The following is a 14,407-nucleotide window of genomic DNA, read 5'->3' as shown; positions in this document are numbered from 1 at the left end:
AAAGGCAACTATCAGCAAGTTGTTACTCACTCCTGTGTATGCCAGTAGAAAAAATTTCTCAGCAACAGCATCTTCTTAGAGGTAGCCAAGGAAATGCATACAAAACCAGTTACGATAATTCAGACAGCACTTACACCAAACTGCAGTATCTTGACCATGAACAAGCCCTAATATAACCTAAGAGTTACAAAACTAATTTTTCTAGAGGTGTTTTCCTGCTTCACACTCAGAAAATACAGAGCATTAGACTACATAGCCTGGTTCATACCTTCTTCAGCTTGTCTGACAATAGTTTTAATGCAAGGATGAAGGGAGGGCAAGGAGAGAGAAGAATAAAAGGAGGATAGAACCCTTTTTTTCCCCAAAACAATCCTATGACAGAAAACACTCCAAAATGGCAAGAAAAAGTCTTAAATATTTCTGCTAAACGTAAGGACATTTATTCAGTCATAAAACTTTCTTACCACAGTCAGGATATATTTTCCCTAATGGAAAATAGCTAACATTGTCAGCTTTTATAGTCATATTTCCTAGTAAGAACACCTTTAGTAGAAAACATAGTTTCTAAAATAAGTTGATACAAAATATGCATATTTTAACATTTACCTCTAATAAAGGGAAGAGATCTTTATCTTCATCCTTCAGCATGTTCCACTTCTGGATTAATGGAGGCATTAGCATCTGAATATATTCCTGTTGAGGATGAAAATGTATCAGCTGCTAAAACACTCTACTGCATACTATTTTATTTCAAAGCTAAAGAAGAACTGAAATATATTTTACTTTTTCAAAATAACGAAATATCAGGTGTACTGTAATTCAATCACTGTTGCAATTCACAGATATTTTAATACTAAAATTTACAATTTGTTTTGGTGTTTTTTCCTAAAGCACGTAAGTACCATTACAAAGGGAGTCTCTTCCTTCAGGTTTGGTTTCAGCATAGCTGCCTGGGTTATTATGATTCTATCTGACTGCCTCAAGGCATACAGAAAACATTTTTACATTTACACTGTGGCTCTACATCTGCCACCTGCTTCTCTCAACCACCTTCCACTGTCCTGATACTACAACCCTATCTCCATGACCACAAGTTCTGAAACTTCTTCCTGAAACCAACCACCCATGAAAAAAGTAATCTCCTATCTCTCAAGAAGGAGGCACTTAGGCCTATATAAAGGTGGTTTACTTGCCACTGCACAGACACAGTCACAAGGACATTAAGCAAGGCACGTCTAGAGTACTGTTGCTCCCAGAAGGCATCTAAAGAGTCAACAGATTTTGCTATGTCCAATGGTACAAAATTCTAAATGACTAAAGAAAGTCCCACCCTCATGAGGAGCTGCAATTTAGCTTCCTCCTGCTGTCAAATGCCAAGATGGCCAGGCTCAGAGAGAGACTGAAAAACAGGTCCTTTGATGGTGTGGGGTCCAGATGGCAAGTAAAATACCATGGAAACAACTAAAAATGTTTTTTCTAGGGCATTTATGTCATTAGAAACACTATAGAGAAATGAAACAAGTCTCAATAACCATCATAAGATGCCAACATATGACATGTACATCTTCTACTAATTGATACAGGTACACTAAAAAAAACCCCATTACATTTGCCTGTCCAAAGGGGTATATATACTGATATCTCCTCTGAGCTAAAAAACTTTTGAGCATGAAGGAGAAATCATGATGAGATCACAACACACCACACACTATTGCTTGTTTACTCAAAATGGCAAATATTTGTGTAGTAGGAAAATTATGTGCAGTCTATGTATTTAATCTGTAAACATGGAGCACAATAAAAGGTACATGGAAATATCAGCACTTCTGGTTTATAACATGTAAAGCATACTACAAAAAACACTGAACAAGTTTTTCAAATATGCTAAGTCCTTCTACAGAACATAAAGTATACTCACTGGTTTATTTAGATGATGTCCTACAGAATCTGCTAGGGTTCCTATAGCATCATAAAGAATGAGCAGGTTTTTATGCTGGTATTTACTAAATGCGAAGACCAAAGTGTCAAGTATATATGCAAGATAAGGAACAAGTTCTGTACAAGCCTCCTCTTCTAGAGTAGCAAAGGCACTGAAGGACAATAAAACAAGTTAGTACCTTGGACAAAATGAAACAAGACGACCCCAAAATGCCCTACTTAACCTATTTCTGTTTAAACATAAAGCTGTATTTAGTCCTCAAATTCATGTAGGATATGCTTCCAAAAAGGTAATACTTAGATAACTTCGATATTTTTTGACTGAACACAGGATCACCCATAAGGATCCAGCTCTTACATTGTAAAGAACAAAATTTTAAAATATTGCCATAAAACTCATTAGGGATATGGAAGCCTCCCACTATAAAGAAAACTATTAGCAGAAAAGTTACAATATACTAATTAAAATAGAAGGAACCATAATAAAAGCTGATTATTTAAGTTAAATTGGACCACTATCAAGTTAAAAATGGACTACTATCTTTAATGTATACAGTAGCTGCACCTAGATATTTTGGTGCTGTTGTGCCAATACAATGCAAACATCAGCCTGTACTCTCAGCAGTTCACCACATAGAAAGATATAGAAAGACATGAAAAACCAAAAGCAAATACAGAGGATGAACAGTTTTAGCTGCTCTTGGTCAAAGCACACATCATGATGTCATGGAAACATTTCAGCTTGTCTATGCAGTGTTTGAACGGCAGCATTAAGAAAACCCATCCAAAATGAAACAAAACAAAACAAAACAATCCCCCCACACCAGACATGCTGCTTCAGAGAAACATTAATGAAAGGAAAATAATATGGAGCTATTGAAGATTTACTGGCCTAGCTTTGTCAACAAGATTATTATTAGCTTGTCTCTGCACTAAAAATGCATGCATCACTGCGCGAGGTGTGTGCTACCAAATGCAGAAATGCCGTTTTCTTAACAGAAGGGAACTGTGAACACTAAATGGCTAGCATTCTTACTTTATTTACTTATTTATCATTTTATTCTGTCGTTATGAAGTGTTCTTTCAGAATACAATTGAAGGCATACAACTTGTGCAGGAAACGGTATTTCAGTTATATTTCATTTTGTGTGTCGCCAACTTAAGGAGCAACTTCTTAAAAGCACAGATGTAAACTTCAGACATCTGATACCATATAGAAGTTAGGGACAAAAACACACAGTATCCTGTGACCAATCTTCAATTTGGTAGACATTAACATCTATGCAACTATTCACTGTTGGGATGAAGCTTTTTGTTGTTGTTCAAGAAGGTTCATTGTATTTCCTTACAATTTAAAAAGCTAGTAAATACATTTTGACTTGTAACAACTCTACATTTTCCTTACAGTTAAGTTTCCCAGACAGTTTATTTTTAGCTGCAACAGTGATTTTACTGAATCTCTGTTCTAAAGAAAGTATCTCAAAATATGCTCTAAGTCTGACAGTGAACTTTTATTAAAAAAAGAAAAAAAAATTAGGCATACTGTAATTTTTAATATTTCCATTCTAGATTCCCTGTTACTATAAAAGTTTCCACGGCCCATTGCACATCCTTCATAAGCACCATGTGAGGTTATTTAACTACACTACAACACAGCTGTGTTTAACTAAATGCAGATTTTCAGCCATGTTTTGTACAAGGGAAGTTTGAAGAGAAGCGGAATATTTTCCTTTGGGGATTTTTTTTTTTGCTTGGTTGGTTATTTTATCTGGTTTTTGGGTTTTGCATTTAGTTTTTTTTTTTTAATAGAATAAACAGAGAAGACATTAAAGCTACCTAAATTTGCTAGCCAAATTTTTGCAAACGTTTGGAGACACAAGGAAACAGTATTTAATTCCTCAATCTCACTAAGTACATTTCATAAACTCATTGTATCTGTTCTCAGGCAAGGATATACTCACCCCTTTCGAGCAAAGCTTAGCCCAACAACCCTGAACTCATCACTGTCCTTAGGCACTACTGACACTTGGCAGTTGCTACTATTATTATCATTTATTATCTATTATTACTACTATTAGTTTCAGGTGTTCAGAGGCAGATGTAACTGCTTCTTGAAGAAACCTTAAAAACTTGCTGTGTACACTCCAGTCTGACAAAAACTGACATGTACATTTTTTTTTTTGAGCCACGTGCACAAGGGGTGCACCCATTCCCATTCCATTAATGTTGCGTCCACTAATTAAGCAATATATATATATTTTTTAAGAAGTAGACCAGGGGGAGAAGGGAATCTTATCTCCCAACATCTTGCTTCAGGAGAAAGATAACATGCCTTGAAATAATCATAACTGAAATGTTTCGGTAATGCTGAGCTAAGTATAACGGTATCAGTAATCCAATTACAGAATAGCTTTCCACTGTAATCAGTTCTGCCCATGTTCATAGACAATTTTAAAAAAGGCCAAATTTCTGGTCAACGAAACATCATATATTGAAAGTAAGTGTTGCAAACGGCTAATTTACTACAATGTATTATTTAGGCTGGTGTTCTACATACTCTGAAAATAAAGTGCACAAGAGCAATAGATGTTAACTTTTTTCATGTTATTATAACTTGGGAGAAAGTTGCATCTACTCCAATGTAAGAGAAAGAAATACATTAAGAGCTAGAAATGGAGTCATGTATTCACTCATAAAGGCATTAAAATAGCTTCCCACAGGAAAAAAAAAAAACCAGCATCATGGATAGTGATGTTTGCTTAAGCTTTGGCTTACCTGCAGGCAGCTTCTTGTACTCTCTTGTTGCTATCCAAGATACGCTTTAGCAACTCAGTCATTAATGGCTTCAAGTATGTGTCCGGGGGTTGACTAACTACCCAGTGTGCATAGCGACTAAGAGTCCAGCATGTAATGGAGCGCACAAGAGCCTTTTTGTCGGAGAGGCACTGAATAAGGTGAGGGATTAGCTCTGGAAGATATGGAATCATACCCTGCATGCAGCCTGGAAAGAAAAATATAGCTATTGCAGTACCAGAATTAATGAAAAGTTCCATTATTTTCTGTTTCTGATGGAGAGACATATTTTCATTCTCTATCACAGAGGAACACAACATGCGAAATTAAAAATACAAGTATTTTAACAAAGCAAGTCTACCTAATTTATATAAAGTTCTAAAAAAACCCCTTAAATAAATAACAGTTATAGTAATTATAAGTATTATAATTATAATATTATATAAGTAAAATACTAAAATTCTTAAATAATAATTAAAGTCTTCAATTAAACTTATATTCTTTTCAATTACATTTCTACTTCAGTGCTTCCCCAATCTCCAGAAATTTTGCTTTGTTCAATGCAGTATAGCAAGTACATCCAAATAAAGTTTCTAAAGCTTGAAGTTCCTATTTCAGTCTACTCAGAGTAAGCAAGAAAATACCAAGCAAAGAAAGACTGTCTTGACAACAAATCATCACATGAAAAAGGATTCCTTAAGAAATTCAAATTTCTTTGTTTTTCCTAAAATTGAACAAATATTGACCACCAATAAAAGCTGCACCCTTCAAGTCTGCAAGGGCAGTAAGACACCAAGATTTGTTAGAAGTACTAACTTCTACCTTGCTGGACTTCAAATCAAAACCGACTAAAAATTTTCTAGTAGCAGTAAAAAAAGTATGTTCATTAGACACTGTGGGAAAAGAAATATAATCCAGGCATGGACCCAAATCTACTTCTTTAGCATTCAAAAGGAACAGAGATGCTGGAACTCCAGGCAAAAAGCCAAGCAAGACTGTGAGTAAGTAAAAAAGAATGGAAGTTAGCCTATTTTAATTGGAGAACCATCTACAAAAGGCATCTTAGTGTACTGAAATCACAGGAGGGGTCTTCTCCATTTCTGAAAATACTTAAAATCTAAGTCTAAAATTTATTAAATAGTTATCTTCTATGAAATCAAGGTAGTATTTTGGGAGAGATGAACAATTGTATACTGCAAAGTTTAAAAGGAAGAAATAAAAGAAATTATGTAATCTGTTTAGCCTCCCAAATGTGCCTAAGTGTGAAAATGAAAAATAAAATAACTGCAGTCACCTATCAGAATATGACAAGATTAATCACCAAAACCAAATCAGCCAAGGACATATACTTGTTTGCATTAGTAAGTTCACCCGAGCTGCTTTAGAACCAATTAAAAAATCAGCAACCTGATATGAACTGTTGCCTTACCTTCAGCAATTGCACCAAGAACAAGGATACCAGATTCTTTAACTACCCACTCGGGGTGGAAGAGCAATTCCTTCAACAGTGGCAAGATGTGAGGCAGAAGTTCATCACGGAACACATTAGCTAGGACATCTAGAGCAGCAGCAGAACATTTCCCTGAAGGGAATTACAGTGTTAATCTCTGCTTATTATACAAATAGTTGTAGTTAGGCAATATAATCCCCTTTTTAACTCTGAGCTGCCAGTGGATTCTCAGTGCATGAGCAGGAAACACACTTCCACTCCATTACACTACAGAGAGATACACTGTGCTCCTGTGCAAAGCCACAGCTCTTAGAAAGTAATTTTTATTATAATATCATTTCCTTCCTGATCTGTCATAAAGAATTGCACTGGTCTCATTAGTAAGCAATGCTGCTAATTGTCAAGCTATGCTGGTGCTTCCTCTCTGCTCATACTGGAAGTCAAATACGGCACACTGGACACGAAATAGGGCACACAATTCTGATTTTCAGATAATAAAAATTTTCACAAATCCAGGTAACATATAACATTACAGATTTCTAAACTGTTCTACTCTTTCTCTTTTAGGCCACCATTCCCAAACAACTTCAGCTTTCTCACCATTTTAATCAAAACCATGCATCACAGGGCACCTTATGTCATTTGAGCTTTTTTTCAGAAAAGGCGTATTTAATTCTGCAATATCTACACACAGCAGTGGCAAGAAGAGCATTAAGAATACAAAACTATACTTTTTTCCCAAGATGCAGCTTTATAGAAACAAGCGTATTTGCACTCATATTTTCAACAACAATAATTCTCCAGATATGTCTCAAAATTGTTTAACCATAACCCTGAAGTTACATTCACCTGTTTTAAAAACTTGTGGCCTTAGGAAAGAAAACCCTATATGGCTATGTCCACATCACAAAGCATTATTCCACAATGAGGCTGTTTGCAATGCATATTCAAATCAGATTCGTCAGAATTTCACTAGCTATTTCCTGTCACTGAACTTAAAAAACAGTTTGTGGTGTTTTCTTTCCTTGTAACATGGCCTATTAGCCTAAAGGTCTTATGACCCCCACAACAGGCCATCTGAACTCTGGTTTCCTCAGAGCCATCTCCTACCTTCAAAAAAACTAAAGTACTGTATTCTGGTCAGAAGCAAATTCCCTACAGAGAAAAAAAATATTTGTAATGGCCACAGGTAGTAGAATGTTCACATGGGAATAAAAAACAAACCAAACTGAATGAAACTTAATTTCAGAGAGAGGACTGAAATTAAAGAAAGCATTACTAAGCTTTTTTTTTTTTCTCTTTTTATACTGAAATTAAATAAGTGATACAGGATTTTTATTATTTCATAAATTAAAATTCTAAGTCCAAAAGCTCCATTGAATTGTATCAAGTAAATATTTTTAACTCGATCTGCCATATTAAAAATAAGCTTACAGATGGATAGCTTTCGTCAATACAGTTATAAAGTCAAAGTGTCATCTGAAAGGCTCCCCCTCCAACATACCCACCAATTATGTCAGCAGATAGTTATTTCTGTAGTCAAAAACAAAGCCTCAGTACTCCTATACACAAACTTGTCTTTTTACTGTGGTTCTTGTACTATAAAAGTAGCTCTAGTTTAAAGCATTTCACACATTACTTTGACATACTTAAATTCCAGTCAGAAATAGTATCATCATCATCAAGTTCATCATCATCATCGTCATCATCTTCAATACCATCTTCTTCATGTTGCTGAGCCACCGTCTTTGAACGATGAAAACGAGGCCTTATGTCCTGCTCACTATCTGGAATAGCTTCATCTTCTTCAACATCCCCCTGTGATCAAATTGTTTTATCAGATAAACTAGTCCAACTGTATTGCTCAAGGAAGTTAACAATGGAGTTTTAGTTCAAGATTTTGTACATGTGTAAAAGATTCACATCCCATACAAAAATACCACTGTTCCTGTGTTCTACTGCTGCATTTACCAGAAAAACAAAAGAAGATACAAGCAAGAGAGGTACCCTCACCCACAAAGTATACTTCTTGTTAAGCAATTACTCAATGAGAATGAAATAGAAAGAAGTGATTGAGAAATTCTGATACACAGACATATGTAGTGATGGAAAAAGCCATGTATTCAACCTAGAAGGCATTAGAATGAGTTCCTGCAGTAGTTTATGGTAATAGTATCCCAGCTCTGCCTAAATTGTGTGAGAGGGGACTGGGGCAAAGCAGGAGAGCCACACATTTTTTTCCAATAAACATGGCATCAGTTGCATTTAGTAATTGCAACAGCATACCTTGCCCCAGAAAGCTAATTCTCCACGGAAGAGATGGTAGGCTAGGCCTGCCCATTCTGATTGGAATCATTCTGATTTATAGGACAGAACCTAACCAACTATTCCAACAGAGTAGAAGAAACTGATGCTCACCTTCAACAGAATAATATCAATCTCTGAATATTTCATACCGTTTACCAGCACAGGTATCAGCCTACAAAGAAATAATTATACATATCAAAACAACACATAAAAAAGCAAGCCAGCTTTCAGTTATACGGGCCATAATTTTGGTTGTGACCCTCACCTCCAATTCAAAAGAGAAATACCGTAGCCTGATAAAAAGAGCAGTAACGAAATCAAGTTCCATGTCATAAGATTCATCAATACTTTGCAATGAGAAAAAGAGTTATTTCAAATTACAAACTTTTAAATAGAAGTAGCCAGATGGCACAACTGATGAACTTATCCTGAAGCAACTTTCAGAAATTACATCTGTAGGTTTTCCAGTAAGAATTCAAACTCCCATAATATGCGTAAGTTGATTCTTGCCAATAGTACTTGTCACTTTATTTACTTGTCAATGAAGACTCTACCTCATCATTGTCAAAGATGGAGGCCTAACTACATAAAGCTCTCCTATCACCTCGTGATTACTTCAGGAGGACAAGCCTTCAACATTGCAGAAATCTTGACTAATTCATATTAGGATTTACTTCATTATTAAACAGGTTATGGTTATGGGGCTCCAACTGCACAGATATATAGCTAAAAAAGTAGTAAGGGAAAAAGTCAAATACTTCCCATAAAAACATGTTTGCCACAACAAAAGAAAAAATCCGTAAGAATATATAAGCCAAAGGAAACCATGGATGGACGCAGCAACAGTGACAGACTCAATCTTGCTATATTCTGCAGGTGAGTACTGTTTTTGAAGGTATCAGGCTTGCTCTAATATTCACGCACTGCAATGCCACATTACATTTTAAACTCTGAATGAAGGAATAATAAGTATAAACATTATCACCAGTTCAGTGGCATTTCTGCAGCATACTTTGTGAAGTATACATTGTATAAGAAAGCTACAGGCATAAAATGGAACAGATACTAGAAACCACATGAACAAGTTTTAAGAAGATCTTGTCCCACTTTTAATTTAACTTACAAAATTTTAAGATTACCAAGTACTGACAAGCTTATATAGCGCCCTAGTGAAACAGGACTCGCCAACAAATAAGTTGTCTTAAACACATATGACATTGAAAGATCTTGGGGAAAATATGCTGTGACTCAATAATAATTTGTTTTTCTAGAAATGTAAAAGCTTTTTTAAAAAAATGAGTATGATGCTGTTGCAGTGTCAAGGTTCATGTAGGCCAAAAGAGATTTAATACTAGTAGTTATTAACTATGTGATTTGTGTTGGGAATTTGTACTGTGTACTATCATTCTTTTGCTTTTGAACTACAAAAGTAGGAATTAAATCAGACCACTTTAAAATTTAAAAACAATTTCTCACAACTTGTTCTCCTGGTTTTAACTCCTATTCTTTCTCTGCTACAGTACATGTTTTAATCTCAATTTTCTACTTTTTAATTGGTTAAGAAAACTGAAATTTTGCTTCCTTTTTTTAATTACTTCACATCTACAATGCTTATTTCTGCTGAGAAGGGTGTGTCTCTTCTGTCATTCTATTCTTCCACTCAAAATCTTGAGAGAACCCTCTCCTAATTTAAAAATCTTCAGTGCATATATGAAAAGAAAGAGTATTCATTTTCTGTCAACACTGAAGAATTAATTTCCTGTTGTAAAAGACTTCAAATCAGTCTGGAGGAAGTTGCAAGCACTGTTGCAGACATAAAGATGTTTACACTCCAAACATGGATATTTACTCCCATTCAATCAAAGATCTATCTCTTGAGGCATAGGAAAACTTTTTGAAACTTCAAAAAAGTAGGTTTTGAAACTTCAAAAAAGTAGGTTTTGAAACTACTATCAGGCTGCATAACTATGAAGGAACAAATTGTACAGGCTTTCTTCAAGTTTAAATTGTAACAGTAATTGATACAAAATTGATTTCTAAATCAAAGTCATGTCATTTTGGTTTATGCTCTTTTTAAAATGAAGAACCCTTTGCATGACTATGCACATTGAAGCATTGCACAGAGATGCCTACATCAGCAGTAGTCAAGACAACACGTTCATGGTACACACCAGATATTATGGGTAATGTCACGTGGAGTCGTTCACTTGAGCTTAAGTGCATTTAACTGTATCTTTGCATTCATGTGAAGCGTAGCAGCTTGTTAACTTCCTAGCAAGCACTACAGCAACACAGTTAAGTTGTTTCTGGAGTTCACTGGGTCTGAAACCCTCAGAAGTCTTTTCAATTTTACTACGCACAAGAACTAGCTATGGAAGAATTCTTCTAAGCTGCAATGACATATACACTGTCTCTAAGAGTATCCATGAACAAGTCCACTGAAATTTTAAGAGAACTGTCTCAAAATAAATGAGTTGTAATTCTTGATACTTACTTAGTAAGATGCCGACATAACACCTCTTTACAAATAGGCTGTTCAGCCAAAGTGAGCCAAAACTCACAAGCCTCCAAAGCCACATTTTCATCTTGATCCTGGGTCCTTTGAAGCATGTACTACACAATATAAAAATTAATTACTTGTATAAAATAGAACATTTACGTAAGAACTTTTCATTAGTAGCCCAAAGAGCATCTCAGCAATGTAAAATAACATGCCTTAACCTTGTTATGGTCAACACACCCCAAAAAGTGACAGACAGCTTCAATGTGTAAACTGAAGCAGTTTCAGCACTAGTGCTAGATTTTTAACATAATCTTCTCACTTAGGGTCAAGCAATGCCTAGCTGTGATCCCAGCCATTTCAGGATAATTAATTTAATGAAGAATAAACAACTGCCATATGCACTGCCTGTCAAACACAATGTCAAGTTGGCAATTAGATAAGAATAAAGTTTTGCAATCTCAGTCTTAAAGGGAAACAAAGAATCGGCAAGTGCAAGAGCCACATACGTGTTCTAAAGAATGCTTTTTATTTATTATTTTTGCAACGTCAAACAGGGGAATCTGCAGAACATCCAGGAAAGGAGACTCACCTCAACTATACTAATCATATGAGGAAGCAGGCGATCCATCCGAACTTCCAGCAACATTACCAGAGCACGGCAAACATTTTTGCGTACTTCAGGCTCCTCATCACCAGCCAATGCAAAAAGATTCTGTTGGAAAGTAGTAACAGTTGAAAAACCTCAGTTCATCATGTTCAGCTTGTATGAAAATTGACATTACTGGCTGACTAAAGGAGATGTACTTTTGTACTTGCCCAACCCACACCTCAGAATACTATTTTATTTTTTAAAGACGTATGGGTTAGCAAATTAACACTTCAGTCTCTCAGTGTGTATTTTATACATGAACATGACACTGTGTATTAACACTGGCACAGAAACAGTACTTCCTGGATTATTTTTACCTCCTAAACATAAATTGTGTCAGTACACAAGAGGAGCAAATCAAATAGTCCAGACAATCCAGAGCCCTTCTCATCCAAGTTCAGTAACAGCACTCAGACAGGCAGACAGGCCCCAGTGACATGCACTTCTCAGGACAGGTAAGAGAGACAGACTGCTGCCATTACTTTTGCACCTTTACACAAGAGCTTCCCCTAATTAGGAAAAATCTTTTGAAATACACCTACTTCTTTCACTTACAGAGTGGTTAGCTCTGAGCACAAGCATACAGAATGAACTTCAATCCATGGGGACTGAAGCTAAGAATGGGCAGCCAGAAATGCGGAGTTTAGGGGTAGAGGTGGTTGCACAACATAGTTCAAACCTCTTGAAAAATCAGATAGGTAATTTGACTTAAACCTCCAACCAAGAATACACACCCACCTCAATAAAAGAATCTATGTGCAACATAAGAGCTTGAGTTCTGCTGATGATAAACTGATTGACGCATGCCACTGCATGAGACCTACAACAGAAACAGTTAAAATATATATGTTTCATGAGTTAAAAACATTTTTTTAAACTGTACTCAGGCATCAAAAGCATAAACCAAGTATCTTCAAAGGCAAGAGAGAAAAAATCTATGCACCTGTAGCATGACCAAGCAAAATTACTAAACTACATTTTAAGTACTGCCTTATACTCTTACATACCTAATAAATATTTAAAAGTATTCAGTGAATAGGGTAGGATGACTACAGCTGGTGTATTTGCTCTGAACAGTATGTATGTTCTTTTTGAGCATATTATGACTGTGATCTTCTCAGATAGTAATAATTCCATGCAAGTCAACATGGCAATATTTTAGCCTGACCTTCTTTGTTGTTGAGACCACCTTTGCAATATGTTTAGAATTTAGTGAGACCAGAATACGTCCACAATGTAGATGTAGCTTAGAACAAAAACACACTGGTAGTCGGATACCTACTGAAACACTTGTGGAAGAAACATTCTAAGAAATGAAGCACTGTTCTTCTAACCCATTTTATGCAAAGCCATTACTTAAGAGGTCTTTTTCATTCTCCAACACAGAAGTCAAATTCTCAAGGTAGAGGCACAAGGCAGAACTACCTGTAAAACACTTTGAATATTCATTACAGTATTTTTACTACTGTAACTCCAAATTTCCATTCTGTTTAGACATTTCCTGGAAGACTGTGACATAAAACATTGTTCAAAAGTTGTCTTTTGACTGAATAGAAGTATTGCACTGACACTACTAGTCCTTTTCATACCTCAGCATTATGTACTGAAACTACGCTGCGGGTTGGCAGGTAGCCTGCTTTAAACTTTAAACTGGTTTAAGTTTCAAAGCCATGAACATCGCAGCACAGGAAAGAAGTGAAAGACCATACAGTGTGGTAAGGAAAAAAGAATGTTTTTCTTCCTCTTTTCCAGCTCCAGAGAATTACTACGTTTATCTTTCCACAAGACCAAGTTCACACTTTGTTACATGATTTTCTTAGCAAACTTCTTTTATAGATGATTTTCTGAACTGTATTAGAATCCTATCTTGAGTTATAATCTTCATCTTAGTCTTCACTATCTACTACTCTTGGCAATAAAGAACTACCACCTTAAAGCCGTCAGATATAATTTTCAAACAGAAGATAAAACACATTTCACAGAATCATGAAGAATCATAGAACAGATGAGGTTGGAAAGCAGCTCTGGAAGTCATCTGGTCAATGCCTGTGCTCAAGCGGGGCCACCTACAGCCAGCTGCCCAGGACCACATCCAGCGGGCTACTGAGTGTCTCCAAGGACGGATACTCCATCACCTCTCTGAGCAACCCGTGCGAGTGCTTGGTCATTCTCACAGTAAAAAAAGCTATTTTCTGATATTCAGAGTGAACATTATGAGTTTCTGTTTGTGGCCACTGCCTCTGCTTCTGTCACTGGGCACTACTGGAAAGAGCCTGGACACTTTTTTTCCTCCCTCTCTTCAAGTATTTACATATGTTGGTGAGTCCCAAGTCCCTAGTCATTTCCTGCTATGGCCCTTTGCTGGAGTCTTTCCAGTGTATCCATGCCTCTCTGGCACTGAACATTCCAGAACTGGACACAGTACTTCAGGTGTGGCCCCACCTGGAAGGTGAAGGGAAGGATCACCTCCCTTAAACCAGCTGGCAATACTCAAGCCCAGGATACCATTAGCCTTCTTTGTGGCAGGGACACTCTGTTGGCTCAATTCAGGGTAAAGAGCTACTGCTCTTTGTAGTGAATACTAGCAAATACCAATTTAATTCTGGAATTTTTCTTTTATATTGTTGCTTTGGAGAGATTAATACAGTTTTACAGTGAAGGGATGATGAACCCATTTAATTTGATTCAGCTGAAAGTTCAGTTAAATGCAGAATTTGTTTCTGTCAGAACTCAGAAACTTTTGTCAGCAGAAGAATTTTCACTCTTC

General features: G+C 36.2%; 1 protein-coding gene across 3 annotated transcripts in view; it reads right to left on the bottom strand.

Moving 5' to 3' along the window:
- TNPO1 (transportin 1) overlaps positions 1-14,407 on the bottom strand; it is a 70,410-nt gene that overhangs the window by 13,362 nt on the left and 42,641 nt on the right. For all 3 annotated transcript variants that reach the window (XM_048290857.1, XM_048290855.1, XM_048290856.1), the window contains 9 exons: positions 12,379-12,460; positions 11,581-11,703; positions 10,983-11,101; positions 8,600-8,660; positions 7,831-7,999; positions 6,161-6,313; positions 4,714-4,939; positions 1,919-2,090; positions 607-693 (listed from right to left, as the gene is read on the bottom strand). In XM_048290857.1, coding sequence (XP_048146814.1) covers positions 607-693; positions 1,919-2,090; positions 4,714-4,939; positions 6,161-6,313; positions 7,831-7,999; positions 8,600-8,660; positions 10,983-11,101; positions 11,581-11,703; positions 12,379-12,460 — 1,192 coding nt within the window. The remainder of the gene's footprint in view (positions 1-606; positions 694-1,918; positions 2,091-4,713; positions 4,940-6,160; positions 6,314-7,830; positions 8,000-8,599; positions 8,661-10,982; positions 11,102-11,580; positions 11,704-12,378; positions 12,461-14,407) is intronic.

Source organism: Corvus hawaiiensis, chromosome Z, assembly GCF_020740725.1.
Source record: "Corvus hawaiiensis isolate bCorHaw1 chromosome Z, bCorHaw1.pri.cur, whole genome shotgun sequence".
NCBI lineage: Eukaryota > Metazoa > Chordata > Aves > Passeriformes > Corvidae > Corvus > Corvus hawaiiensis.
Note: the sequence above shows the minus strand (reverse complement) of the source record. Positions and strands in the feature narration are given on the sequence as shown.